Source organism: Hipposideros armiger, unplaced genomic scaffold, assembly GCF_001890085.2.
Source record: "Hipposideros armiger isolate ML-2016 unplaced genomic scaffold, ASM189008v1 scaffold_61, whole genome shotgun sequence".
In the NCBI taxonomy this organism is placed as follows: Eukaryota; Metazoa; Chordata; class Mammalia; order Chiroptera; family Hipposideridae; genus Hipposideros; species Hipposideros armiger.
The window spans coordinates 1,654,734-1,681,640 of NW_017731411.1; the positions used below are offsets into that span (position 1 = coordinate 1,654,734).

General features: G+C 43.7%; 1 protein-coding gene across 2 annotated transcripts in view; it reads left to right on the plus strand.

Moving 5' to 3' along the window:
* COX10 (cytochrome c oxidase assembly factor heme A:farnesyltransferase COX10) overlaps positions 1–26,907 on the plus strand; it is a 136,690-nt gene that overhangs the window by 104,086 nt on the left and 5,697 nt on the right. For both annotated transcript variants that reach the window (XM_019641548.1, XM_019641547.1), the window contains exon 6: positions 16,675–16,907. In XM_019641548.1, coding sequence (XP_019497093.1) covers positions 16,675–16,907 — 233 coding nt within the window. The remainder of the gene's footprint in view (positions 1–16,674; positions 16,908–26,907) is intronic.

A 26,907-nucleotide genomic window follows, 5' to 3' on the forward strand; every position in this document is an offset into this window, starting at 1 on the left:
ACGGGAAGCCAGACGGCAACTGGCACCCTCCACAACTAAGACTGAAGAACAACAACTTGGCTGGTCCCCCTCTCCAAATCCCCCAACACTGTTCCCTCCCCCAATTCCCCAACTTTAAAAAAAAAATGTTTGCACATTTTTTTGGCACCCCTGGTATATACTCCAATTCATCATTTTCTCTCCCAAACTGTTTTATTTTTTTAATGATTATATACTTGTTAATTTACATTCCAAAGTCAGGGACCTGTATGTATTCTAGACTTTCTTTTTCTTGTATCCCTTTCACCTGATTATCCAACAAATCGTGACTTTTCAGCCTCCTGAATTACCCTGGAAGCTCTGCTGTCTCACCCCACTGCTTTCGTTTCAGACTGTCATCAGTTTTGCGTGAGTTATTACACCAGACAGCCTCCCCGCTGATTTCTCTACCTTTTCTCTAACCCTCTTTCCACCTATCTTCCACTCAGCTGGCAGATAGGTTTTCCTTAAATGATCACATCGGTTTCTGTCCTAAAACTTTTGGGGTATTCTAACTATTTTTAAAAATATGTATTTGTTTTAAATTCTTGACTGTGTCATACAAGGCCTTTCAGGGTCTGGTTCTTCCCATTTCTTACAGCCTCATCCCCCACTATGTTCACCTTTTTCATTCATCCTTTTGCGTTCCATTGTGACTTAACGGAACTGCTGATTTTTGTCACTGAAGTACCATGCTTTCCCTTTCTCTGCCAGGTATGCTAACCTTGCCCTTTCTGTTTGTCCCTTCAGAAGTAGCTGTCTACTGTGCATGTGTTTCCTCCTTTCTTAAATTCTGCAGCTCTGTGCACAGGTGCCACATAACTCATTTAAGGTAGTGTAGCAAAGGAGACGTGAAACCCTAAACCCCAGAGGAGTAGCAGCTCCCTGTCCTGTGGGACCCTCATAACCACCAGACTTTTATTTTGTTCCCCTGTTTTATTTAATTCAGTGATTCTCAAACGTTACATAGTTCTTTTTCTCGGATTGTACACACATAACCTTACATGTACTTTATGGATGACTTCCGGGGATTTTGCAGGCTGGTTCTGAGTATAATATACTTCTGCCTTAGGGCTGACCTGAATAAGCTCAGTAGGCTGCAGTGTTTGAAGATGAGCCTGCGTCCAGTACCTGCCTTTCCCTGACGGGGCTGCCGCCGGTGGTCTGTATTGTTTCAGAATATAGAGAAAATGACGTCGGATATGTGTAATAAATAAGGAATAGTAACATCACTAACTGTGTTTGAAATAGTTACAGTATAGACATACCCTTTACATTTTAGGCAGCAGAAATTTTCTGTAATTTTTTTTTGATAATCGAAGGGAAAATCTTTACAAATAAAATACCATTTAATGTGAATAAAATCTATGAAATGACATTTTAATTCGTTTAATTTTCCCAAGGAGAATTCAGAGGACAGTACTTTCAATTATCTTATTATTATCTACATAAAATGCCAATTCTGTATGTCTAAGGTATCACAGTTAAAAAAAAAAGGAAGGAAGGAAGGAAGGAAGGAAGGAAGGAAGGAAGGAAGGAAGGAAGGAAGGAAGGAAAAGATTGTCTCCCTTATCAACTGTTTGGGAAAATACTGCTTTTTCTGTTTTCCTCGCTGTTGAAAAGAAAAGGCACTTTGTATACTAAGCTGACATGTTTAAATTCATCCTAAGTCTTGCAGGGACTCAGGAGTTATTAGTTATTCTGATTGTCTATCCTGGAGAGCACTGTGACCTTACAATAATTGCAGATGGTCAATAGAAACATCCCTTTGCAGCTTCTATTTACCAAATGTAATTCCTGTGGAAACACTTGACCCTATGGCTTTCTGCTTTTTCCTTCAGCTCTGGGGCCTTTGTGGTAGAATTATTTATCAGAGTCTTTAATGGCTGGGGGGCCACTTGGTACATGGAAGGACACTGTGCCTCACATCACTCAGGGAGCATCCCAGATGCACGTGGATAAACCCAGAGTCGTGATGTACAGGCACCATTTGCTCCAGCGCCTGCGTCTCAGGACATCTGGAGAGAAGTGAGTGCTCCAGAGGGTCAGCATGGCACTGGTTTAACCTCTCATCCTGGCTCCACAGCACAAAGTTGATCTCTGTTAACTGGGAGCAGCCCACAGCCATCTATTTCCCTGGAACTACACGTAAGCACGGCCACCACATTCGCAGCCCAAGGGATCCACGGCTGCTGGTTGTTTGGATGCACAAGGGGTAAATGGAGCTTGTCACAGGCAAAAGCAAAAAGTCTTTATCTTTGACTCCTCTGAGCCTCCTATTTCTCTGCCATTTTTATATCCTCACTAGTGACTTCCTTCCTCTCATCCCTTCCATATCACGTAGGTACCCAGTTTCCTTGAACTCCTTTCACTTAATGAAGTTCCGTGGCTACTTGCAACATTGGATAATTGGATTAAATGGATTTAGTAGTTTTAGGGTGGCCATGAAGAGGTGTAGTTAAAAGTGAATATCCCCTCACACACAACAGTTTAGTGGTTACCGAAGGATAGAGGGGGAGGGGATCGGAGGAGAGGGAAAAGGGGGCCAAATACATGGTGATGGAAGGAGAACTGACTGGGTGGTGAGCATGCAATGTGATATATAGATGATGCATTATAGAATTGTACTCTTGAAACCTGTGTAGTTTTGTTGACCATTATCACCCCAATAAATTTTAACTTAAAAAAAATTGTTTTTTCAGTGAATATTCCCAATAGGTCTTAAGATACACCTCAGTTCTTAGAAGGACCAAGTCTTTTTCCACAGCTGATTATAGCTGCCAGAATCTAACACCTATTTTTGGAAGTTGTTGGAGGCCTATAGGGCCCCTGGGGCCCCATTTCTACCTTATGGTCTACAGGCTCTAAGACCTAGAGACCAGCTTGCCTGAGAGCAGGTGTCCCGCTCAGACTCTCCCTGGGATCCTTCTCAGTACCTCCTGCACCCCACTGCCCCACTGAATCCTTTTCTTCTTGGCCAACTTACTGTTTGGACATGTGGTTCTTCTGTTCTCCTCTTTTTATAGCCAGGCTCCTCGAAACAGTGGCCCACTCACCCCTTCAGCAGTGAGAGTTGGGCTTCCACCCTCGCTGCTCACCTCTGCCGGCCTCTGCCCCTCCACTTCATTGCTCCCTTGCTGATGCGCTCTCCTGATCCCGCCTGCCCTTCAGTTGACTCGTCATTAACATGGTAGCTTCAGCTTTAGCTCCCAAGGTCTTCCCGCTGAGGCCTCTGTACCAATTTCACAAGCTCGTGAGAGAAAATCTGATGGCCCTAGCTTGGGCCGTCCGTGGTACAGCCCCCTCTGGTAACAGAAAGGGTGTGGGGACAGGTGGAGGGGCAGAAGGAACTAGGCTGTTCCTTCCAGGGCCGCTCCTGCTAAACAGGAGCTTGCGCTCAGCCTGCTGTGTGCCTCAAGCCTGGATTCTGTTTCGCATGTTTCTAGCTCCGACCCATCTCTCCACCCCCAGCACACACACTTTATGTCAAATTCTTTCTGTGATTTGCAGTCAAAGCCCAAGGTAGAAATTCTCAAATGGAATGCTTACCGAGTGATATTTTGTGTCAGACGTACAGATGCTCTCTGTCTTCCCTGTATTGGGCAGGGAACTTTGGAGTCTTTCTTTGTTCTCTCGAAGTTGAAATTTTCTCTGTTTTATGTTGTCTTTGTTTTCAGAAAGGACAGAGGGATACAGACACTTCTAACCTGTCATCTTTATCTAACTTGAGGTTCTTCAGACTTAAATTTCTAATCTATTTTACACATTTATTTTTTTAAGTAATAACCTTTCTTCTGGTCTATTGTAATTAAAATTAATCTTTCTTAAGAGTGTCAAGGACTAATGTTTCTTTTATAATTTTAGAATTAAATAATTCCCTTGTCTAATTCAATTCATTAAGAATTCATTGATTACCTACCTATAATGTTACAAGCACTGTCAGTTCCATTTTTATAATGCTCAAAAGGCTTATAATGTGGGGGAAGAAATTAGCCAGATGCATAAAATGCTTAGCAGACCAGACAAGGGAGCCCATAAATATGTATCGAGTGAAATGAATGAATTGATACAAAGAAGAAGTTCTCTGGGAGAACAGAAAAAGAAAATGCGGATAAGGCCGGACTGGCCGGAGAACGCTTACTGAAGAAGTGGGCCTGGGCTGGGCGCCCACTTCCTCGTTATTTTGAAACACATCTGTATTTTGATTACGTCTCTTTTGATTATCCATTTTTCAGCTTAGTGATGTTGACAGAGAAATAATACATGTCAGCATTAGTTTTTCCAACTTAATGGATCGGATGAGAGTGATCCATAACTTGTAAGCTTTGGGTGTGGGCTGTAAGTGGGAGAGATAGAACGATAAGAGCAGAGTGAAAGGTTATTTAGAGAGGATAAATTTAAACACTTGGAATCAAGGTCGCCCAATACCTGGTTTTTAAATGAATGACGAAGATTGAGTTTTCAAAATGAAATGAATGGATTGTTTAGTTGGCATTATTAACTTAAAGAACAGGGTTTAGCTTAAGTATTATAGGGATTTACAGGAGACATATTTCAAATTTACTGAAGGTTTTACCAGTAAGCACTTAAGCAAATGTAAACGTTTTGCGGGCTGCAGGGGAGCTGTGAACATGATTCATCACCCAGTCCCACTGGCCTAGGAGATGTGTACCCGGCCCAGGCCACAGCTCTGCAGAGTTTCTGGGGATTGTTATGATTAGTCTCTTGGTGTGTATATATTGCAAATGTAATAAGAACATAAACATTTTATAAGTATAGAAATTTCTTTTTTTAGTGTTAACCAGTCATTTGAAGTGGCAGGAAGAACAAATTTGGTCTCAATAATAGTGGTGCTAACATAGAGAACTTTGTTCTTAAACTAAGATCATTCAACATTATGAACTACCATCTGAAGTGTCAACAAAAAGTTTTTGTACATTTCAGCATGCTTAGTTGTTACAGTGGGTGAATGTGAAGAACCCTGAGATTTTCTGAAGGACAACATTCCTTTCTGTCATTGTCATAAGAGAAAAGAAAGCATTTATGATTATTTTGAGGCATCATGAGTTGTGAACATTTGTTGATAGCAGTCCTGGGGGTGGGAGATTCTTCCGTTCCCATTCCTCATGCCCCCTTTTATAAGCATAAAATATTCAGATAGTCGAGTAAATATAACGAGTTAACTATCATATCATAGTAACTAAGTCGATTACTCATAGCCACTTGAGAAACAAGGCATAGGAGCAAACACCTTTTACCAATAAAAGGGAGACATTTAGTTTAATGTCCTCTCACTTTATTTTCTTCTCTTTTCAAATAAGATGATGTGAAAAGATTTGACATGATCAAACGCTGTTCCCATTGACTGGTGTTACGTGAGCGGTGGTGAGTCTTAAGATGGTGTTCTCTATTGCATGGTTTGTAAAGGTTTATGTCACCCAACATTTTGGGCACCAGTCTTGGATACAGTGAACATGAAGATGAATGATACGGAGATGAAACGCTTAAAAAAAGTATGGTGTGGTGGGATGGGCAGGCAAGGCCACCGCAGATCCTGTGGCTCTACGGATTAGGAGTGCTGTGAGAGCCAAAGGGTTTGGAGACCACCCTGGGGGCCGGACAGGAAGGAGAAAAGGGTGAGGGAAAATGTTTTTGGAGGACTTGTTTTGATGTCTAGGCTGAATATCAGAGGATGAGGAGGAAATGGGCCCACAAAATACTGAGAGCAGTATTGTAAGGTGGGGGGTGTCAGTTCTAGGGCAAAGGAGCTCCATGCATGTCACAGAAGAGCTCTTTTACCTAAACCACAGATTGCAAAACAGCAGCCAACAGGCCAAATCCTGAAGAGGCACTTTTTTGTTTAGCCTGCTGTGCTTTCCTACAGTTGCCAACATTTAAAAATAGAAATTTTTAACATAAAATCCCAGATTTCTGGGCTTGTTTGGCACATTCCCTCATGGTATCTGCCAGCCAAACGTGAATAGCAGTTCCCACTGTCCTCACCACTCCAGTCTCTTTTCTAAGTAGGCCCACTTTACTTCTTTGTATTGCCAGCCTGGTCCCTATGGAGGTCTGCATTTGCAAACACCACCCTGACCAGAGGCTCCAGTCCCAAGCGGGCCGTGTGGAAGCTGGAGTCACCTACACTTGATGTAGGTGGACAAAGCTGCTTTTTTTAAAATAGAGTCTTATAAATTAAAAAGGGAGTGAGTCAGAGCATTAAACCATCTGGCTCAACCAGGAAAAAGGAAAAATATGTGTAGGTGTCACGGCAGCTGGAGGCGATGGAGAAATTCAGTAGGTGGTCCTGTGCTCGAGCACCGTGAGCAATACACAGAGATTGGGCCCCTACCCTAGAAACTTGGCTTCCGTGGATGGGATCAAACAGTGGGAATCTCCCCTCTGAAAATTCCACAGTCTTTGTACAAATAGCCTATCCTTACTTTAAACTGAATTGATATAACATAATTCAAGAGGTCAACAATTGGATAAGGTTCATCTTAGCTTTCCCCCGCCTCACCTCCCCACCCCGCCCCCTTCTTTCTTATCTCTCACCTAGATGAGTAAGATTCTTTCAATCAATTTTTAAAAATTCATTTAGCTCAGACCTGCTTTGTTTTTTTTTCCTTGAAAAAAAAGTTTTTCTAATATAATGCCACAGTCCCTATTTTCTGAGCATAATCATTCCAGAAAAGCTTGTTTATTCTTGAATTTCTCTTAAATATGTTTTAACAACTTTTAAGCAGGTTACCGTCTTTTTTTTAAATGCAACTGATGGCTTTTCGAACACTATTATTAATTCTCTTTTAAAATACGTTTTATGTCCTCATTTCTTCACATATTCCTTAAATTATGAATTTACATCAGTCCTCTGCTACCTTGCAGTATCTGTAATGTGAGACTTCTTCAGAAATAGAAAATTCCTAAATAAGATTCTGGAGAGACATTTTCAAAACAGTTATCTGTAGAGACTTTCCCTAAAAATACAGGCCAAGCTCAAATGTCAGATTTATGCAGGAAATTAAACTTAAATTGCCTTGTTTTGATTAAGGTTTGGGGTTTTCTTTTGTTTTTGAAGAAAGGAAATTTTATTTTATAATTTAAAAATCATCTATTCTGGAAGAATGACCAAGAAGTATGAGATTAATTTTTATGTAAACCAATTACCTGCAGAGCTGCTTAAAATATAAAGCTTTCTTGATTTAGTATAACATTTCATAGCCCTCTCTGACACATTACTTAAACAGAATGGCCACATTTCTCCAGTAAGTTATTTTAAGAGTCAGGTAATTTAAATTACATTTATTAAGTGCAATAAATAGGCATCAAATTAAAGCTTGTATATTTCTAATTTTTATAGAAAATTCCACTTTGATAGAGCTACTAAGGATTAGTGTTTAGTAAACAAAGAAATATTATGTTTTAAAGGAGGAATGCATAATTCATAGAAATGTGTTGACAAACATCCCCTCACCCCTAGTCTATTAGTTTCTTTTCTACAGTAGCCTTGGGCAGGAAATTTCAGCAGAAGTAGAAGGATCCCATGCATTGATGCTCAGTAGAAAGATATCTCAATTTAAAATGTAATTCAGTTTTGAATATGAGTTTGGAAATAAATTACCATTCAACCCTCAGCATGAGCCATGAACCTATTTATATGAGTGAGTGAGTAAATGAATATGAAATAATTTTTTTTAGTTCAAGAAAATACTAGATTTTTTTTTCTGCCACCATCCTCTCCCCCATAAAATAGTGCTGTTTTCCTTATTCATACATTTATTCTGTTTTATTGAAAATTAGAATTTTTTTACTATATTATCATATCCCATTCACCTGTTTTTCTGATCTTTCCTATATAAGTTTACTCCAGGGAGAACCACTCAGAGATATATGAGTTTTTCTGTTCTTAACAAAGGCCATTACAACGACTGTTGTAGATATGCAAGTGCACCAATATTTTTTTGTAATGTTTTGCATGTGATAAATCTAGTTTTTCCTGGTGATGTTTTTTTTTCATAATTTGATAAAATTAAATTCTTAATTTAAAGTTACAATTGAAAATAAAAATAGTGTTGTCATTTTTAATTCACAACCATACACTTATAATTTATAATTACAAAATGACATTCTTCAGTATATATGCATATATTCTCATATTCTAATACATATCCATATTTTTTTTTAATTTAAAAAAATAAATCAGTGGAAACAATTTATTTCAAATTTATCAGCCCCTACTTCCAACTCTATTTAATTAGGTCCACCCTATTTAAATACATAATACTGCTTTTTCACGTGTTCTTTTTCTTGTAGCTGATTTTTCAGTTGAGAATTCATAGTACTTGTGTTTATTTGTTTAATGTCTGTCTTCCTTTCTAGACTAAACTTTGCTGTCTGTTTTGTTCACCAGCGTATACCCATGTTTAGCATAGTGGGTGACTAAAACCAATGAGAAATTTGAATGAATGAATGAACAAATGAACGAGTGAGCACAATGTGCTTATTTAGTGAGCACTCTGCTAAATGCTTTATTTACATTATTGTATCTGATTTTTTTTTTTTTAAGATTTTTATTGGGGAATTGGGATGGGAACAGTGCTGGGGAATTGGGGGAAGGGGAACAGGCAAGTTGCTGTTGTTTTGTTCTTCAGTCTAGTTGTGGAGGACGCTGCTTCACTGGCCCAAGTTGGCACCATCATTGTGCTCTTCCTGGGCGAGGCAGATCAGTCACCGGCTTCTGGACAGCTGCTCACGGCGGCTGCTGGCCATTCACTGCAGCTGCTGGCTACATACAGTAGCCCATGGCAACCCACTGCCACAGGGGCTGCAGCCTACGCTGTCGCCGGCGACTCACGGCAGCTCAGCTCCAGGGTGAGCTGTTGTTCAGCATCTTAGCTGTAGAGGGCAGTGTCACTGGCCGTCATATGTGGAATCCGAACCGGGGCCCTCTGGAGTCCCAAGCCAGTTCTTAACCATCGCGCCACTCGGCCGACCCTGTATCTGATTTTTAACTCTGCAGTAAGTAGTTCCCATTTTACAAATGAAGAAACTAAGGCCAACATGTTAAATAATTTGCTCAAGATCACACAGCTTTCAGGGTAGAACCTCCACCTCCCCCATGGTCTTGTTACTGAGCCTTTTTGCATACGCCAGTTTGGCTTGGGTTTCAGCCTTGCCAACTAGAAGAGTCCTAATACACCCATTACATTATAGGTGAGGAAACCAAGGACTAGAGAGGTTCAATAATTTGCCCACTTTCACAGAGCTAGTTAACATCAGAGTCAGAACTTGAATTCAGACACCTGATTCCTGTTCAGCATACTTAGTTATGCTACCATATGGAAACCAGGATATAATAATACTAACAGAATATTAAGGCTTGATTTTGTTTTGTGTGTTAAAGATTTTATTGGGGAATTGGGGAAGGAGAAGATTATGTTTTTCCAGGACCCATCAGCTCCAAGTCAAGTTGTTGTCCTTCAGTCTTAGTCATGGAGGGCGCAGGCTCAGCTCCAAGTCCAGTCACTGCTTTCAATCTAGTTGCGGGGGTGGGTGGGACGCAGCCCACCATCCCATGCGGGAGCCGGGGAGTTGAACCAGCAACCTTGTTGTTAAGAGCACGCGCTCTTACCAGCTGAGCCATCCGGCCGCCCATTGGCAGCTCAGCTCGGGTGCAGCTCACTGACCCATGAGGGAATCGAACCAGCAACCCTGTTCCTCAGAGCTCGCACTCTAACCAACTGAGCCACCAGGCCAGCCCTAAGGTTTTTTTAAATACATTTTTGTTAGCAATGTTCTAAGAGACACAACAGTAAAGATAGTACAATGAACCCAATATACCTATCACCCAGAATCAACAGTTATCAAGATTTTGGCACACTTGCTTCATCTCAGCCTTTAATGGCCAAGACATCCTTAGTTGTCTGACTAGATTAAATCAGGGATGATGGAACAGAGAGGTACAGGGAGACAACTATTGTTCCTCAGTTAGTTGATAACAGAACTAGTCTGCTGTCCTGTGTTCTTTCTACATGGAATATGTCAAGAGACATATTCAAAAGATGACTGACAGTGGGTGACCTTCCCAGGCAAGCCATAGTCAGCACTGGAGGTGGAATGAAGATGGAGGTCTTCTATAGGCTCGGCCATGTTGGCTTCGCCAGACATTTGCCTGGTGGAACCAGCATCACGTTGGTAATGGTGTTGTGGTGGGTCTCAGACTTCAGCAAGCTGTCAAATCACCTGGATTCCTAGCAAGTTCCTAGGTGATGCTGACACTGTGGGTCCAGGGACCACACTTAGAACTACGGGTTCTACCAAGAAGTTCCAACTCGGCCCTCTCCCCTCAGCCCAAGGAAACACAAGGTAGCCTTCCTTCTTCTTGTCTTACCTCTAGAAATCAGACTTTAGAATAGCACTTGAAATGGAAGTGGCCTGCTAAGGAGTTTAAATGATAAAAGGAGTCAAAAGACTATTGAAGAAAAAAAACTTTTTAGAAAAAAATTTTAACAAAATTTTAAATAAAGAATAAATGATAAAAGGAGAAATAACTCTGGGTGGGTGGGGTGTGGGGTGTGTGTATGTATCTGTCAGTCTGTCTCTCCTCCTCGCTCTCGTTCTCTCCAGATTTGGGATACTTTCCGTAACCCATCTAGGAATGGAAAGAACAGATGGGTTTTTTTGATCAAGGGCTGAGCGGTCTGATGAGGAAGAAGAATATGTTGAGTAACTGACCTAAAATAATAGAGATCAGTCATTCACAAAATTGCCCTTCAGGTCTTTCAGATTTAGCTCTGACTTTTATAAGTACTGAGGCCGAAAATCATAGCTGTGTTTAGCTGAAATGAGAAATGAACATGCTTTTCTAATCTTTTTCTGTATCAGAAATAGATCTCTTTATTAAAACAGCTATACTTAAACAACTTTAATATCACCATGATACTTAAAGATTTCATGGTAAATCAAACTTTAAAAAATAACCCACTTGATGTATTTTCTCTTTATGCCAGAACCATTATTCTTTCTCGTCCTCTTCCTACTTACAGTTTCAAAAAGAATCCTTTGTTTCTTTTTTTTTTTTTTAAGATTTTATTGGGGAAGGGGAGCAGACAAGTTGCTGTCCTTTTGTTCTTCAGCCTAGTTGTGGAGGACGTTGCTTCACTGGCCCCTGTTGGTATTATCATTGCGCTCTTCCCAGCTGAGGCAGTCGCTCGCTGACCATTGGACGGCCACTTATGGCGGCTCATGGCAGTTCATAAAAGTGCACACCAGCTGCTGGCCAGCCCCACTGCAGCCTATGCCATCGCCGGCGACTCACGGCAGCCCAGCTCCAGGTCGAGCTGTTGTTCACCATCTTAGCTGTAAAGGGCACAGCGTCACTGGCCCTCATGTGGGTTCTGAACTGAGGCCCTGCTGCTCAGAGCTGGTGTCCCAAGCCAACTCCCAACAAACACGCCACTCAGCCAGCCCAAGAATCCTTTGTTTCTTTTACTGATGTATTTTCATTGTGTACAAAGATTCTAACCAAAATCCTGTAGTTACCGTTTATTTTTCTAACTCTTTTACTCTGCCTTATTTCAAACAAGGCTTCAGTTAACTTGCAGAGCTATATAAAATATGACAAAATTGTCCAAAAAAAAAAACCAATAAGACTTGGGAGAGACAAAGTAGAGCCAAAAATAATAGAGCTAAAAACGCAAACCATGATCACCCTCGTGTCAGCCTACCGAAGAGCCACTCAGCGAAAGGGGCGGGCTGCTCTCTGCTGATCTGACTTGCTCCACCAGTATATTTGGGGATACCTGGAAGGTAGGTTAGAGAACTAGCTAGGTGAATGCTATTTCTTTCAACTAGCATTTGGTAAAAATTGTGTGGTGATGTGTTCATGATTCTTTTTCCTCAAAAATGCCTAATGTGAACTTCCATTGTGAGATGAACGGGTGCTTGTCTATCTTTGCTAGCCATCATGGCAGGCAGAGCGATCCTTCTGAAAAGCAGATCTGATCATTTTCTTCCCCTGTTTAAAACACAGAGAAAACTTCGTTGACTCTGCACTTGCCCAAGGTCAACGTTCATGTGTGTGGATGTGGCCTTCCTAACCTCTCTGCCCTCTGACTCCCCACCCCTCATGCTGCACTCCAGGTGTGTGGACGGTGCCGTGTTTCGTACTTGTGGCCTTCTCACCTGCTGCTCCCGCTGCCCAAAACACCTTCTCCACCCTGTTGTCCGTTTCCTGCCCATCCACTGGGTCTCAGCTTGAGCATCACTGCTTCCTAGAAACCTTCCCTGTGCTCCCCGCCACTCCCACACACTCCTAAGTCCGTGCTCCCAGACGGCCCTGTTTGCTCAGCTGCTCCCCATGCGATTGTTCTGCCTATTTAACTGTCTCCCACTCAGTGAGTGCTCCCAAGGTCTTGCTCAACATCTTATATCCCAGGCCTGTCCTTTTTTTTTTTTTTAAGTATGGTGCTTCCCAGTCGTTTTCATCTCAGGGAATGCAGTAGAAAGTTAGGCTATTTATACAGTAGGGAAAACCAAAGGCACTTAAAAGGAGCCAGCTCCCAGCTGAAGGCGACCAGCCTAAAGGGCCCTGCCCTCAGCCGACCCAAGAAGTACGTGGACCAGTAAGTCGTTTTACACCAGTGTGTCCCACATACTAGTGGGGAACTCAGGATTGAATGAATGAACCAACAAGCAAACCTGAGTTCCAGATCCTGTTTCCAAGTTGTTTTACTTACGAGTATACTGAATCTCAGCTTCTCATCTGTAAAACGAGGATGATACTATCTGAGTAAATATGTTTCACTTTGTTAATTTTTTATTTGTTGTTAATGCCATACCCAGTTGTTGATACGGGTTCTGGAAATTGGCTTTTTTAGATACCGCTGGTGGGAGTATAAACTTGTATAAGCTCCCTAGAGTAGAGACAGGTGGTACAAGTCAAAATCCCTAAAACGTGCAAGACGTCTTGCTTAACAATCTCAGAGCTAGGAATTTATCCTCAGAATTTATTCTGATCAGTGCTGTGAACAGTGGCCTGTCTATAAGGTATTCACCCCAACATTATTTCCAATTAAAGAAATGGAAAAATACTAAATGTCCGAACAGGGTATATTGATGGAATTACTATTTGTGGTATATCCATAGACTAGGCCACTATGTAGCTATTAGTGATGATGATGTAACAATTCTTAGTGACGTGGGGAAATTATTAAGATATTTAGAAATAAGGTAACAAAAGCACAATTTAATATGTTCTCAGTTATTTTTTAAGTAGATATATTATTAGAAAAAGGCTACAAAGATATAAACCAATATGTTTCCCCGAATAACTAATTTAGAATTTCTTCTTTGTGATTTTCGGTAGTTTCGAACTTTCTGAAGTGGACATATGTTACTTTTATAATATACCAGGGTGCCAAAAGAATGTATCCAAGAGGACACTTTGGTCAGCGTTGCTCAAGCAGTAGTTCGCCATAATCAGAAGTGTCTAGACGCTGATGGTATCCACTTGGAGCATCTTTTGTAATTGCAGAAGTCAAACATGACTTGTATTCATCTTTTGTTATTGGTATATATTGAGTATTACAATTTTAATACAGTTTTCCTTTCTTAAAATGTGTATACATGGGGTTTTTTTGGCACCTTCTGTATGTTGTAGGAAAAACAAAGCATCACAGGAAAATAAACTTCACAGAGTTTACAGTTGGCACACCTTTGCCCCTAACGTGAGAAAGCCCTGGAATTCACTGATTCCGGGCTCCTGGTACTAGGAGGAAAATGGTTTCCTTGAGCCACAAGGTGCTGAGAAGGATCATAGCTACCCGGGTAAATACCCTCATTTTCATTTACGTGCCTTGTCAACTTATGCAACTTTCATCTGTGCCCCTGAGCACACTGATTTAAACACCAAAATTAAGCCTTATGATTTTCTGTGATGCCAAGAAGGGTCAGAAACTAAACTTCCACATAAAATTGCCTATCTCAATAAATTAAGTTCATGTGTGCTTTTCTAAAAGGGCTTTTCATAACACTAATACTTTTGAATCCAACTGGCTTCCTCAGACCTTGGAGAAGCAGTGAACAACCTTCTTTTTTTGTTCACACAAGGTCCAATTCAGGAAAAATAAAAATGTTTATGAGCTACATTTTTCTCCCACCCAAAATAAAACTAGCTTTTTAGAATCCCGTAAGGAGGGGAAAAAAAAAATCTGTTCTTGTAAGCCATAAACTACATTATTGGAAGAAGAACATGAAGAACAGTTACATTTGCACTGCTTTTTAGCCATCTAAATTCTCCTTTCTGGGCATATGTGAGATGTAACAACACAGAGGCAGCTTCCTAATCTTTCCTCTGGAAAATTTTATTGTGTGCCATATTGACTGAGAAGTCAGGTGAGAAATCTGTTTCAGTAGGCGGTGAGAGATAAGAGTTGGGGAGCAAATAGGAAATTAAGAGATCGAGGAAGTAAAGATGTGTACGAGTATAGGCTACTCCATCGGTATGTTTGAGTTTGAAGAGGGAATAGTAAGAACCTTGGGAAATATGAACAGAGTAATTGATCTGAGGATGCAAGAGGTCAAGAGACAATGGAGATAAGAAGATAAAGACAGATTCGGGAGGAGATTAAATAAGAAAAGTGGAGAGTTTACCTTTAAAAATGGAGAAGCTGTCCTCTTCCTCCCAAATGGGAGAACAGTAAGGAAGCAAAGATGAGGGCATCTGTGACTGTTATGTAAGAGGGGAGGATGTCTGTTGAGGGTATGAGGGTCTAGAGTAAATCGGGAGCCTTGAGAAAGCGGGAGACGAGTTAAAACAGGCTCTGTGAGGACTGGGGAGGGAAATCCACTCCAGCCAAACACCAGCACTGTTAAGCCATCCTCTCGGGCCAGTTAGTGTGGTTGTAGGGCTTTCTCCAGCAGGAGAAGAGACAGAAGGTCATTGAGCAGATTCAAACATGGGAATCGTCAGGGTGGGAATGATGGGAGGACAAGGCAGAATGAAGACTGAGGGTGCGGAGCAAGGGCTATGGACGTGATGGGCCACAAGGGTTAGAAGAGGTAGCCGGGACTGAGGGATGGAAATACACCCTCAGGACTGACCGTGCAGTAAGAAGCCTCGCAGGCGAAGTTCATGGCTTTTCTATCACAGGCATCTTGACAACAACATATCCCTTGTATGTTCTCTTTTTCCATCAAAACTCCAATTCTGTTGAGTTCTGTCTCCAGAGCAGAGTGGTCCCAGGCCTGGGAGGAGAATCAGTGCTGGTCACCATCTCAGAGTGGGAGCCAGAATTCCCCACTTTCAACTTTCATGTTCTGTTTCCCAGACTTCACTTGGTATTTTCAGCTGGTGGGCTCTCCTGCTCCCCTCACCCCGTTCCCAGCTGAGCTCTAACTTGTCATAATTCTACAAGTTAGTCTTTTTCCTAAAGGGGCAGTTTTGGAAACACAGGGCTCCTCTCTTGCCATGGGAACACTGTGGCCCTGTGAATGGAAGGTAAAGGTGGTCATTACCCTCACGTGTTGGGGGGTAAAGGTGGTCTTCTTTGGGGAACTGGCCACTGCGAACTCAGAGCACCCCAGAAGCTGCACACCAGTGACCCTGGATTCCAAACTGAGCACATGTGGAATCTGAGAGGGATCACCGAACGCTGTGGAAACCACGTCCTCAGAGGCAGTTATGACTCCTACGAGAGAAGGCAGGGTTGAATAACCTCCTTAGGTTTCATAAGAAAGAATAAACAAAAGTGCATAGAATCAAGAACTAGTAGATCTAAATTAGCTACTCTTTCAAAAGGTCTTCCACAAGATGCTATACGGAGTTGACTCTTAAAAAGTGGGCTCTGCAGAGAATCAGGCTCATAGTCATCATTACCACTGTCAAGTTATATTTGACAGTTTTCCTTTGCATTCATGACACTGGGCAACCCCCTCTTGTAAGGCCCGTGTCCATAAATAGAGCCGAGGCGCTGAAAGGGAAGGGAAGGGCACGGCGTGGCCGCACAGGCCCTGCTGTCTTGCTGTCGCATGGAGTGGGTACCGTGCTGAGCTGTGATTCGTTACAGACAGGTACCGTGAGGCACGCTTTGTTATCCAGTACTGCTAATTAGGTGATGCTTTTAAATAAAGTCTAAATAAATGGACACAACTTCTTCCAGCAGTAAGATACTACTTTTTTGCCCGAATCTTACAGTATCGTGTTCCAAGTGGTTTATCCGTAGCTGTCACTATGCACTGACTATAAAACAGAACCCTGTGCAAAGCAGGCAGCGTCTCAGCCAGCCTATGAGAAGAGCTAGTCAGGCAACCATCTCTCCCATACGGGTGAGCAAAGCGAGGCCCAGACAGCCCCCAGCCAAGAGGGACAGAATCGGTACTCAAACCCAGAGCATTCCATGGTCAACTGTCTTTTAACTCTGTTGCTCCCGGCCAGCAAAACCAAGAGGAGCAGCCAGAGCGCCTGCAGGTGCAGCCCCTCCTTATTTTAAGTTTCCTAAAGAGGATGCCCCCTAACTGGGTGGAAGCCAAACCAGCAGTGCCTCCAGGCCGCGTCATCGGAAAGGTGGATGACTCGCTCGTCATCAGCTCTGGTGCCCGGCAGCGGGGCTAACTGGCGTTGGAAGTGACTGCTCTGTGTCCTCTGCTCTCTTCCAGCCCGTTGCTAGCTGTGTCCTTTGCCACTTGCTGTGCCGTTCCAGGAGTCGCCCTTCTGACCTGGGGGGTGAATCCACTCACAGGAGCCCTGGGGGTCTTCAACATTTTCCTGTACACCTGCTGTTATACGCCGTTGAAGAGGATCAGCATTGCCAACACGTGGGTCGGGGCTGTTGTCGGGGCCATCCCACCCGTCATGGGCTGGACAGCAGCCACTGGGAGCCTCGATGCTGGTAAGTGTCTCCCGTGTGAGTCTCAGCTTCTCTCCACAGGCACATGGCATAGGTGCCAAACCCAGGCGCTCTGAGCCTCTTCTACACAAGCATGAGCACATATAGTCAAAGAGGGACTTCCTCCCCTGAACTGCAGTCCTTACTGGGTATTAGATTCCACTTTGTGTTGATTCGTTTGGCAAATGTGCTGACGAGGCCGTGTGAAATATCGTGAATGCAGAGCTGAAGGGAGACTGTCATCCCGGCTTTTCTCCTAGACTTGGGAAAGTCAGAGAAAATAAAGGTGGCAGTGCTGCCTCGGCCTGTGCCAAGAGGCATAATTAAAAGAAAGTACCCAGAAATCACGAATCAGGTTAGGTGATTCGTTTGGGCTGTCCCCCATCACAGAGAAGGTGTCTGGTCCTGTCACACTGCGTACTGCCTCGTCAGCAGGCCTGCTGCATTAGCTCTTTACTCCCACAGATCCGGGTTATTTCCCCTCTTATGAAAGAACAGACTATTTTCATTAGTTTCTAATTTATTTTTATATGATTTGCTTAAATTGTTCATGCTGTCTACAATAAACCCATTGAGACATTTTTTACTTTTTTTTTTTTTGGTGGTGTGTCACAACTAAATTTGTGGGGTGAAAATAGCCCATTTTTACCATCTGTAAGGGAAGTTTCACAGTCTAATTAGTCAAGTAATTAGTGTTTTTGACCAACACTTAGGAAGGAAGTGGTGAGGTTTCCTGCAATATATGTAAGTACATATTTTTCACATGAGAGATCAAAAGGCAGTTGACCATAAACCGTTGCCCTGTGAGCCACATTTCTGAAACTTTTCATAAAAGCTCTTAGACTCTGATTTGGCAAGCTTACAAAGATGATTACACCTTTACCATGATTGTCTCTTAGAGTGGTTTTAATATCCTGTAAATGTTGGCATTCCATGAATCTACAAACATAATATTCTGAAATGGACATGCTCATTTGCTCTGTGATAAACCCACAGCCAGAGTCTCTTCCATGTGGGAGGCTCTTTCACAACAGAGCCCAGCGGTGAAGCACAAGGGGTTTGGAGCAGAGGGCCCAAGCCAGGAGCCCGGCTTCACCGCTCCACAGCTGCGCGCCTTCCGATGCTCTTGACCTGTTTATGCCACTGTCTCCTTACCTCCTCCACATAGAGCTAATACTGGTCCCTTCTCATAGGGTTGTTGTGGGGCTTAAATGAGTTATTAAGTATTCCTCACTCATACAGTGAGTGGGTAATACAGATCAAGAAAGGTCATGAGATTTTATTGGTGTGCAAATTCAAAACAGTCATTGTTATCTGGCTGTTGATTGGAAGGCTGTGAGGTGCCTCCAGGCTTGGTGGGAAAGAGTACTGGGGTCCATTCGTGATACCTGTCTTGCGGGAGGGAGGTAAGGGTGGACAGCATGACTTTGGCATCCCTGGACTAGATGACATCTGAGTTTCCTTGCCTTCCCCCTCCATCCCCCGCCCCGCCCCATTTACAGTTCAAATTTAAAAGAGTACAGCCGCATACCACCAAACTCCTGGTCAGACTCTGCCTCCTCAGCTCTGCCTGGAGACCCAACCTTGACTTGGTCCAAACTCCCACTCTCCCCTATATGAAAGTAAATAATAATCCCCCAGCTCTACAACCTCTGGTGTCCTCCCGTCCACAACGATGGAGTGCAACATCACTCTTGGGTGCCCTGCTCCAAGCCCCCTTCCTGTCTGATGGAGACAGTCCCACATGCAGCCAAGAATGCTGGAACCTTCTTCAATGTCCTCAAACCTGGCAGGGAAGAACAAGGCACCCAAAACTACTTTTCTGTCTAGGGAATCCCAGACAGGGCCAGGGTTACAGTCAGGTATTATAGCTGCAGGGACAGGTGTCACTGGAGATAGGTGAGGGCAGTCAAATGCAGGGCTGTGAGAACTTGGTCACTTGAGTTGCGCAGGGTCCTAGGACCCAGGTTCTTGTTGAGGGCTCAGTGCCCTGGTCATACTCCCAGGCAGTTTCCTAGTGAAGAGTTTGAGCCTCAGCATATGTTGGCTAGAGTTGCATCCTTAGAGGTCAGAGAGAGAAAGAGCTTTGCAAAAGTCCTTCCACTGAGGACCACACTTTCAGGCAGGAGCCCTATTATTCACTGACAGTCTAGATTTGGCTAAACTGCTAACAGACGTATTTGAAATAAAAATTTTTAAAATTGTTTGGGGATAGTCTTTGTGTAATCCAAATTTAATCATTGATATACAGACTCATTAGTGAAGGGATAGCTAAAAGCCAGGCTATCCCTTGTTTTAGGTAACAGGATGAAATGCATATTTATCTCGAAAAGTGAGACCCATCATCTGCCTGAGCTGACCGTGGTATAAAGCGGAGCAGCCTGAAAGGTGTGTGTAACCACAAGGAGAAGTTCCTTTGGCCATTTTTGAGATGGACTTCTATCATATCCTTTTTCTATAAATTTTAAAGTTGCATTGCAGGCAGCACACACAGTAATAACACAGTTTACTACTCCCAGTTCTAATTTACCACAGATCAAATCAAATACCTAAAGCCTCATTAAGTTTATACAGAAAAGATATTGCTGCTTTACATAATGCTTTAAACTGCTTCAAGAAAGTTTCAAAACATTAATATGATAGAGCAAACTTGAGATAAGAAGTACGCCTTTGAATGAATGAGTGAATAAGTACCTTCCGTTTTACAGATGACAAAAGTAGGTTACTCCAGGGTCAGTTGCCAAATATTTACTGAGCATCAGCTATGTAAAGATACTACACAGGAAGAAGTGATGGAAGAAATAAGGCAGAGCCTGAGGGAACGTTTAATGATTTTTATTGCTGGGATTTTAGGAACTAGGTTAAATATGATTTTTTGTAGCTTTGCCATCTTCTAGAACTGCACTGTCTAATAAGGCAGCCACTAGCCACATGTGGCTATTTAATTTAAACTAAATAAACTTACAAATTCAGTTTCAGTCCCTTTAGCAGCATTTCAAACGCTCACAGCCACACGTGGCTAGTAGTGCCATGTTAACAGTGCAGGCGTAAAACATTTTCATCCTCACAGAAAGTTCATTTAGACAGTACTGCCTAGAAATAGAAAGACAACTAAGATCCTTATGAACAACGTTCTGTGTTCCTCATGTGAGTTTGTCCTTGAAGTAATAGGGCATTGTATGAGACGATACCTGTGGTTCTCAGACTTGAGTGCACGTCAGAATCAGCTGAAGCGCATGTCACACCCAGATTCCCGGGCCCTCCCTCAGAATCTCATGCAGTAGGCCTGCGGTGTGACCTGAGAATCTACATTTCTAACAAGGTCCCATTTGATGCTGATGCCCGTGGTCCAGGGACCACACTTTGAGAACCGCCAGTCTGAAGAGAAAGAACCAGAGAGCTCTAGCTGTTAGAACACTTGGGAAGTACGTAGGGATCTGGGCAAAGAGCATGGGCAGATGGTATTTAAGATGCACCCATGGTGTCATTTATCTTAGCCTCAGAGGTTATATCTCTTGTCTGGGGCCTCATCTGAGGGAACTTGTTTGCTTGAAAGAGCCCTTCTAAGAAGAAATGGTCTTTCTTCTGTGGTATGGCCAAACCAGTTTCAGAGAGAAACTGATCAATTTTCAAAAGACTGATCAATTTGGTGAAGACTGTGAGCAAAGAAGTCTTTGGAATCTTGTTGAATTACCCTGACGGTAAGGCAGAGGAGGAGCTGGAAGGTGGGGAGGGTGTAAGAGCGGCTGGGAGAGCACCCGCTCTGCGAGGCAGCCTGGGCAGGGCACTGCTGGGGCTCACCACCTCAAACACTGGCCCCCTGATTGCGTCATCGTGCAGGTGGAGACCTACTGTGTGCTGGGCTCTAAGAGATACAGAAATCACCGAAACCCAGCCCCTGTCCTAATGGAAATCATACCTCGGCATCTTCAGGGAGAGACAGGCAGGAAGGTAATCAGATAACTGACTGAGCTAAGATCTTAGCAGAAAAGGCATCCGCAGAGGGCTGAGAACCCTCTTAACCTCCCCAAATTGGTCCAAGGAGACTTTGGAGCAGAATGGCTGCGGGACGAAGTCATGCGCAGCTTATTGAGCAGGGAGAGTGCTTTCCACGAGGAGGGAAGCACGTGTACAGAGGTTTGTGCGCATGAGAAGCAGAGCAGTCGTATGGGGCAGGGGCATGGTCTGCGATGAGCTGCCTTGCTGAAATTTGTATTTCCTGAAAGGTGATAAAGGCCCATTGGAGGTTTAAGCAGGAATGCAGCAGGCTTCCACCTGTAGGATTATTTCACTGTGTGAGGCAGGTAGGTTCTTCCCTGGGATTGGAAATCAGTAAGTTGCTGCAGCCTGCCTGTGTTGCCCTCCCAGGCCTGTGTCTCCCCTCACCTCCCGCCATCCTGCCCCTGCCCACCCCTTCCCCGTCCTGGAGGGCTGTGCAGATATTAGGCCTGCCCCCACCTGCCTCCCCTTCCTAGTCAAAATGTATCCCTTGAGTATTTAGTGAAGCATCAGTCTGATCTCCTTTGAATGAGTAACTTGTGAACATCAGTGAATCTACAGGTGGGAATGGATGAAGGATAAATGTTTGAAGGGAGGCAATGCCACTGAACATATTCCATTCCTGTGCCCCACCAAACTTGCTAGTGACCCAGGACACCAAATACTCGGCTCTGTCATTTTTGTCACTTGGTCACCCTGACCATGTATATTGTGCAACATCCCTTTCCTGGCACTCAGTAGATGGGGGGCAAGACTCTGGGGACGAAGCAGCTCAGGGCCCATGTGAGATGGGAACCCTACAGCCCTGCCTATTGGAGGTCCTGCCTTGCAGGAACTATCTAGTTGGGAGGAAAGATATAAGATCAGTAGCTGTAGAAAATGGTATGCGTCCCAGATGGCCTGGGGAGTCAGGAAATGGAAGTGTTCAAAAGTGCACTCTCCTCCCTCTTAGCGGCTAGACCTTTTGTGGGTTTTGTGGTGGCCGCGGGCCAGCAAAGACCTCCAGAGGCGCAGGCACTGAAGAGATTCTGCTGCCTTCCTCCCCCCACCCCCACCCCCAGTAAAGGCATAAAAATAAATCAGTATAAGGATGGCCCATTGGGGTCCTGATTTTTTTCCCCCACAACTAATTTGTTGTTTTTTGTTGTTTGGTTTTTGTTATCAGATAGTGAAAAAGAATGTCTCATTGTTTCAGATGCCCCGTGGTGTGGGTGCAGAGCTTGCGCGCGTGCCTCATCTGCCCCTCTGGCGATCCAGCATGGGGTGAAAGAGCCAGGGTGACGGGGTGGGGGGCGGTGTGGAGAAAAATGAAACAGGTTAGCGTGAGAACGGTGAAAGCTAAGCTAATGTTAGTTGTTCTTGCTATTTGCTATTTTATTGCTGTACAAAGAACTGTAAACAGCTAACTTTTCTCTCCAAGTGTGCAGCAAGAACAGCTTTCAGTGGAATTTTGTTTCTGAGAGGGCTGTGCTGTGAGAGGCCAGGTCCCGCCCCTCAGTGGCTCTCAGAGCAATAAAGGTCACCGTTATAATGGGGTTTTACCTGCATGCATTTCCCTCCGAGGCGCAGTTTGGCCTTCCGGGCCCTTTCCTCCCACCTGCCTAATTACTTTGCCTTTTTTTTTTTTTTTAAGTTTAACTGCTGTTAGCAGAAAATATTAAAAATGCTTACCAGGTAAAACCCAGGAAGGCCACATGAGAGGACTGTTTCTGCTCCCTGGTCTGGCCAGCTGTGCAGTGGACAGCAGTGAGGGAAGTGACCTGCCAGAGCCTAGGAGGGGGTGGGGGGGTGGGGGACAATGCAGATAAGTGCCCACCAGCAGACATTCCAGCTCCCAGCAGGCCTGGAGCCACATGCATTAGGCCTCTCTTCTCAACAGTGTTTATCTCCAGAGTCTATTTAGTTTATCTCGGAGGCTTCACGTTAAAGTCCCTTCCCCCTCCCCCTCGCCAAGCCCACCTCGCTGCCCATCACCCCATTTCTTAAAAAAGCTCAGATTCTATTTCGTCATTTTTCCTAAATTTAAATAAATCCCAGGTCGTGGGAGTTTAGGCATGGGCCTGGGTGACAGTCCTGTAAAGCTGATTTGTAAATTGCCTTTGGTTTGTAATTCAAATGTTGTTGTGTGGTAAACATTAATTATGTCAGACAACATTCAATTACAAATGAGGACTTAGAAATGGGCTCTTATCAGGAAGTGACATTTGGCAGATGGATGGGTTCAGTAACAAAAAGAGAATGAGTTTTTTTAGCCTCAGCTGGTAAACTACAAAATGTTAAATACTATTGCACTTTATTTATCTCCTTTATTCCAGGATAAGAGAAGAGAATAGAACAGAGGGAATTTGGTCACTCATTCATTCAACAAATATTTGAGGGCTTACTAAGTACCAGGCAGTTTAACCCAAGCACTTTTAAAGATTTCCTTTAAAATACTGCCTCAGTTTGAAATCAAACTTGAAAATGAGTGCCTGTGTTCATTTTGTATGACATTTTTTCATAACTAGCCTTAGAGCTTCAGATTAAGATAAATGATATTTTAAAAAGAGACAAATGATAGTTTTAAAGACAGGGTGAACAATGAATGTTTTCATGGGACTATTAGCATTCCAAACAATATTTAGAGCCCTGTTCTTTTCAAAGACCAAAAAAGACACAAAATGCTGAGAAAGAACATTTTAGAAATACATTGCTAGACCCAAGATTGGTGGTATCATTGGAGGCCAACTTAACTGTTACGTGCACTCCAGTCTCGTCCATGGTGCTGGGTTGGCCATAGTTGACCAGTTGACCACAAGCTTTTAGGGAGCTGGGCCAGTGCCTTCCTAAAGGAAATGATAGCTGATGCCTTGGTAAGGCAGCCTCTGGTGGACACAGTACCTGGCCCAGAGTGCACATCTCATCAGTACGGTTCAAGGGACAATTAGCATTGAGGTGATAAAGATGGAAGGACTCAAATGTGAGTTACGGGAGTAGGGAGAATTTCTTAGGGAACCCACAGGTTCCCTAAACTGCCCACTGGGGGAATGGTAAGAAGAGAAAAGGAGAGTGGAGCTCTTTTTTCAGAGTCAGAGCTTTGTGCTTCCTTGACTCTCGACTTGCCCTTCAAATGAAACCTCCCAGGTGACTGCGCTGGACAGCGGGGCGCATACAATAAGGCGAGGGGAGGGAGAGATGGGCTGCCGCCTGTGTCTCTTCATTATTCCTAAGTCACTGCCAAAGAATCCTTTGAGGGCAAGCAGTTAGAAGAGCTCCATTCCCTATTTTCGGAGGACTTTTAATCTTCCCTTTTGTCCCTGGGCAGTTGATAAACTGGCCCCACATCCTCTTCCCTTTATCTGCATCACCAAAGAAGTCTATTGCACTGTTGAGGCTGATCTGTTTCACAAGCTTCTTTGTGTTAACCCTCAAAAGAAAGGCTTTGAAATCTGTGCACATGAAGCTCTGGGCTTGGCCTTCCTTCCCCAGCCAGCCCTCAGTTTACATAACCACGGAACCCTGACGGCGCCGATGGAACCCGTCATGGAACAGACAAGCTAGCAAGGGCCGCATGTAGAGGGAGCCTATTGTGCTGGGGAGGAAGACCCCCACACCCAGCACCAAGGTTCACTGGAGCTGTTTCTTTATCCTTTTCAAGGCCATGCGTGGGCAGTGAATAACAAAGAATGGGTTATGGTGGGGTGGGAAGGGGCTGAATGTAAGTAAGCCCACCGTGGAGCAGAGAAAGCAAGCCAAAACCATTGAACTCCGTTCCAAAAGGAATCTTTCTTGGAAGAGCACATAGAGTCAGAGCTCCAACTTGCAAGTTTTTGTCTCCGTTCTCTTGGGAAACCATTTGGCTAGAATTGCCATCCCTTTGCCTCCCAACAAAATGATGGAAGTATGCTTGGACAGCGCTCCGAGATTTGAGCAGAGGCAGCAAAAAATGAGACTCACCCCCAGCTGGTCGTGTAGAAATGATTGGTAGGTGTTGAAGAGTGTTTAGAAATACATGTCTCCTGAAAGAGTCACTGGGAAGACATTGGTTAGCCTTGCCCCACCTGATAAGTCCCCCGATCAGAGCAGGGTGCCATGGGATGCGGGTTCTCTCCAGCCGTTGACACACACACAGCATACTCGTAGTAGATGTGCTCTTCAACATTTTCTGTGTGTGGAGGGAAATAGACACTGCCCTGGATAGCCTCCGGAGTTCCCTTTGAGCTGGGATTGTGGCATCATGGTCTCAGGAAGGTGCTGTCTTCTGGAGAACCATACCGACAGATATGCCACCTATTTCACAGATTTCCAGTATTTTATATATTCATAGGCCAACAAATATTTGATTAAAATAAAAGGAAGCAGTCATTTCTGCCTGATATGATTAAACCAAATATGTACAAAGACTCTGCAGAGTTAGGCAGGAAAATGAGAAAATACATTTAATAGAAGCAGAAAATGCACAGATTGTGTGAATGGACTCAAGAAACTCAGAGACCATCTTCATATCTCAGTTTACAAATCGCTTCTTCCAGGAAGCCTTCCCTGACCTCTCCAAGGCTGACTTCGGTCCTCCTCCTGTGTACTCCCCACAAGCCCTGTTCCTGAGGTAACATCCATGGGCTGCAATCCCGTTTGTGTTGTCTTTCTCCCTGGCCAGACTCAGCAGAGGGCCTTGAGAACAGACTGCCATGTAGTGGGTGCGCAGTAAATATTTGTTGTTGCAGAAAATAGGCTCAATAAAAATAGACTACTTGGAGAGTGAGGCTGAGGCCACGCCTTTGAGTCAGTAAACCCCCACACACACACTCACACCCACACCCACCCCTGTGCTTTATGTTTACTGCACAAGGAAGGTGGGTTCCACCACAGCCCCCGTAATCATTCAAGTCTTCCTGTTCTAGTTCACCTTATCTTGATGAAGAGAGTAATTTGTTTTACATCTTTTCTATGAGCAGAGGCAGTTGCAGCCCATCAAGTAGAACTGTGTGGGGGTGGTGGTTTTCCGATTACAACCCATTAAGGCTAAGCTGTGATTTCTAAAGCTCTTTCATTTGTGACATGAGCCAAACCCGTACCCAATTTCCTCTCACACAGAAAACAGCATGCTAGTCTTATGAAAATGATTTTTTAAATTGTTATTTTAAGCAGAGCATAGCTGAAAATGTGTATTGAGCAAAACAGAATACTCCAATTGGCACACTAAAAAGGGGTCTTTTGAGAACAGCAAGAACGATTCATAGTTTAACCATTTCAAGTCTGGTTTTCCAGCTGAGTTTGCTCTTTCTCAGCCATTTTGATAACAAAGCAGATACTGAGTTCTGACTTACCCTTTTCCCTCCCCCGTTTTTAAGTTATCCATGACCTTGTCTTTCTTAACTGGACACGTTGGTTCTGTCGGTGTCCCCCTGTGCTTGTGGCTGGCATAACTGCAAACCGTAATCCGTCAAACCCCTTGGATGTGACACCGCCCATGAGCTGGGGGTGAGCTGTTCCATGTACTTAGAGCTCAGAAGCCTCAAAGTGACTATGACCTGAAGACCTTTAACAGCACTTTCTATTCACTGGTCCCTTTGAAGTCCAGAGATCGGTCTCTTTTCCCATCAAAATACAAAGAAGTCTCCTTCTGTCCCCTGTTTACTACTCAGTTGTACCTGGATGGCCCAACCTGCCCTTCTGTGCCCTCTAATTTCCCCAGAGTACTCGCTCTCAGGAAGAATGTTGTCAATTTGTACAGGCATACCTCGGAAATATTGCCAGTTCGGTTCCAGACCATCGTAATAAAGCCAGAATCAGAATAAAGCAAGTCACACAGATTTTTGGTTCCCAGTGCATATAAAAGTTATGCTTACACTAGACTGTGGTCTATTAAGCGTGCAATAGCATTATGTCTTAAAAAAAACAATGTATATACCTTAATTTAAAAACACTTTATTGGGGCTGGCCGAGTGGCGCGATGGTTAAGAACTGGCTTGGGACGCCAGAGGGCCCTGGTTCGGATCCCACATATGAGGGCCAGTGACACTGC